The sequence below is a fragment of the Phaethon lepturus genome, unplaced genomic scaffold (genome assembly GCF_000687285.1).
Source record: "Phaethon lepturus isolate BGI_N335 unplaced genomic scaffold, ASM68728v1 scaffold34863, whole genome shotgun sequence".
NCBI lineage: Eukaryota > Metazoa > Chordata > Aves > Phaethontiformes > Phaethontidae > Phaethon > Phaethon lepturus.
This window is the reverse complement of record NW_010527578.1, coordinates 679-2,392: the sequence shown is the minus strand read 5'-3', so window position 1 is coordinate 2,392 and position 1,714 is coordinate 679. Positions and strand designations below refer to the sequence as shown.

Below are 1,714 nucleotides of genomic sequence, written 5' to 3'. Positions count from 1 at the left end.
GTCTCTCCATCCACGACATCCCCCACGCGCTGTGGAGGAGCAAGCTGCTGGCCAAATACCAGGTGAGGGGCCGAGGCGCGGGCAGCCGGCGTCCCAGACCGGGGACACCATCTTCAGCCAGGCAGCACCGGCTTGTGATTCCCCCGCACTTGTCTCCGGGAGCATGGCAAAGGGACGGAGGAGGAAGGGGGACTGTTTTTCACATGGTCCTTCCTGGTGGGATGCTGTCTGTGGGGTCCTCCTGTCCCGTCTCATCCCTGCGGGGTGGCCGGAGGAGGTGGGAGCTCCCAAGGGAGCCGCTGGAGCCTCTGCTAAGCCCGTGCTTTGGCGGCCTGCAGGAAATCCCCTTCTATCACATCTGGAGCGGCAGCCAGCGCGCCCTGCACTGCACCTTCACGCTGGAGAGGTACAGCCAGGCCTCCACCGAGCTCACCTGCAAGATCTGCGTCCGGCAGGTGGAAGGGGAAGGGCAGATCTTCCAGCTCCACATCGCGCTGGGAGAGGTGAGCGGTGGGGAGACGGGGAGGCAGCAAGGGGACGTGCTGGGGAGCCGCTCCGCGCTGCAACGTCTCGCCCCATCCTTCCCCTTGCAGCACGCCAGCTCCTTCGACACCCTCCGCTCCCACCACAGCGGTGCCACCACCACCACCCAGCTGGGGCCCTACGCCTTCAAAATCCCCCTCTCCATCCGGCAGAAGATCTGTAACAGCCTGGATGCCCCCAACTCCAGGGGAAACGACTGGAGACTTCTTGCCCAGAAGCTTTCCATGGACCGGTGGGTCTCCCCGTGCTTTGCTTTCCCCTCCTGCGCCCCGGGCAGGGGGGCTTTGCTCCGCTCCCTGCTGCAGTGCATCCAACTAGGCGATGTCCAGCTGCACAGGCCCATCCATAAATATGGATACAGCTATGCACAGCTATACCCATCTATGTCGATGCATCTGTCTGTGCCACGGTCCCGGGTCTCTTGTCACTTTGAACTAGCCCTTATTTGTCTGGGTCCGTGCCTGGGCTGTTCCTGTCCGGGTTCACCTCCGAGGACCGAAGGAAGGGAGGCTAATTTCAGCAAACCAAAGCTTGCATTGCTTTTGCGTGGATGCCTGTATCAAAAATTGAAGATGATGTCTCAAGGGCCTTGGCATTTGCGTTGTGGCATCTCCCGGGGTTCGCATTGCAAACAGGTTTGCTGCTCCAGCATCTTCCATCCTTCCATCCCCGAAGGGCGCCGCGCCAACCCGGACCTCCTCTCTGCTTCCCCTTCGCAGGTATCTGAACTACTTTGCCACCAAAGCCAGCCCCACCGGGGTGCTCCTGGACTTATGGGAAGCCGAGCACCAAGACGACGGCGATCTCAACACCCTGGCCAGTGCCTTAGAAGAGATGGGCAAGAGCGAGATGCTGGTGGTCATGGCCACGGAGGGCGACTGCTGATGATGCTCCCCGCGGCTGGCGGGACGGGAGGACGAAGGGGAGGACCCTTCCCCGACGGCGGGGGGAGGCACATCCATCCCGGGGCAGCGGCTGAGCGAGGAAGGGCCGAGGCTGTCGCTTTTCCCTCCCTCTCCGCATCACTGTCAGCCTTGGAGACCCATCCTCAGCGTTTACAAGCAATTCAAGTGTTATGCAGCATTCCTCTTCCTCCTCCTCCTCCTCCTCCCGGCCATCCCCAGGGTGGCAGCCGGCGGCACTCGTGGCACGGGGAAGAATTAGGGCTTCT

The 1,714-nt window shown here is 62.1% G+C and overlaps 1 protein-coding gene across 1 annotated transcript in view; it reads left to right on the top strand.

Annotated features, from left to right (window-relative positions):
* The window catches only part of LOC104617972 (netrin receptor UNC5B-like), a gene marked incomplete at its 5' end in the record, with an annotated part of 4,210 nt that extends 2,782 nt beyond the window's left edge, over positions 1-1,428 (top strand). Inside the window, 4 exons of the mRNA XM_010283431.1 lie at positions 1-62; positions 339-503; positions 594-775; positions 1,263-1,428. Coding sequence (XP_010281733.1) covers positions 1-62; positions 339-503; positions 594-775; positions 1,263-1,428 — 575 coding nt within the window. The remainder of the gene's footprint in view (positions 63-338; positions 504-593; positions 776-1,262) is intronic.
* Positions 1,429-1,714: the final 286 nt, after the last annotated feature.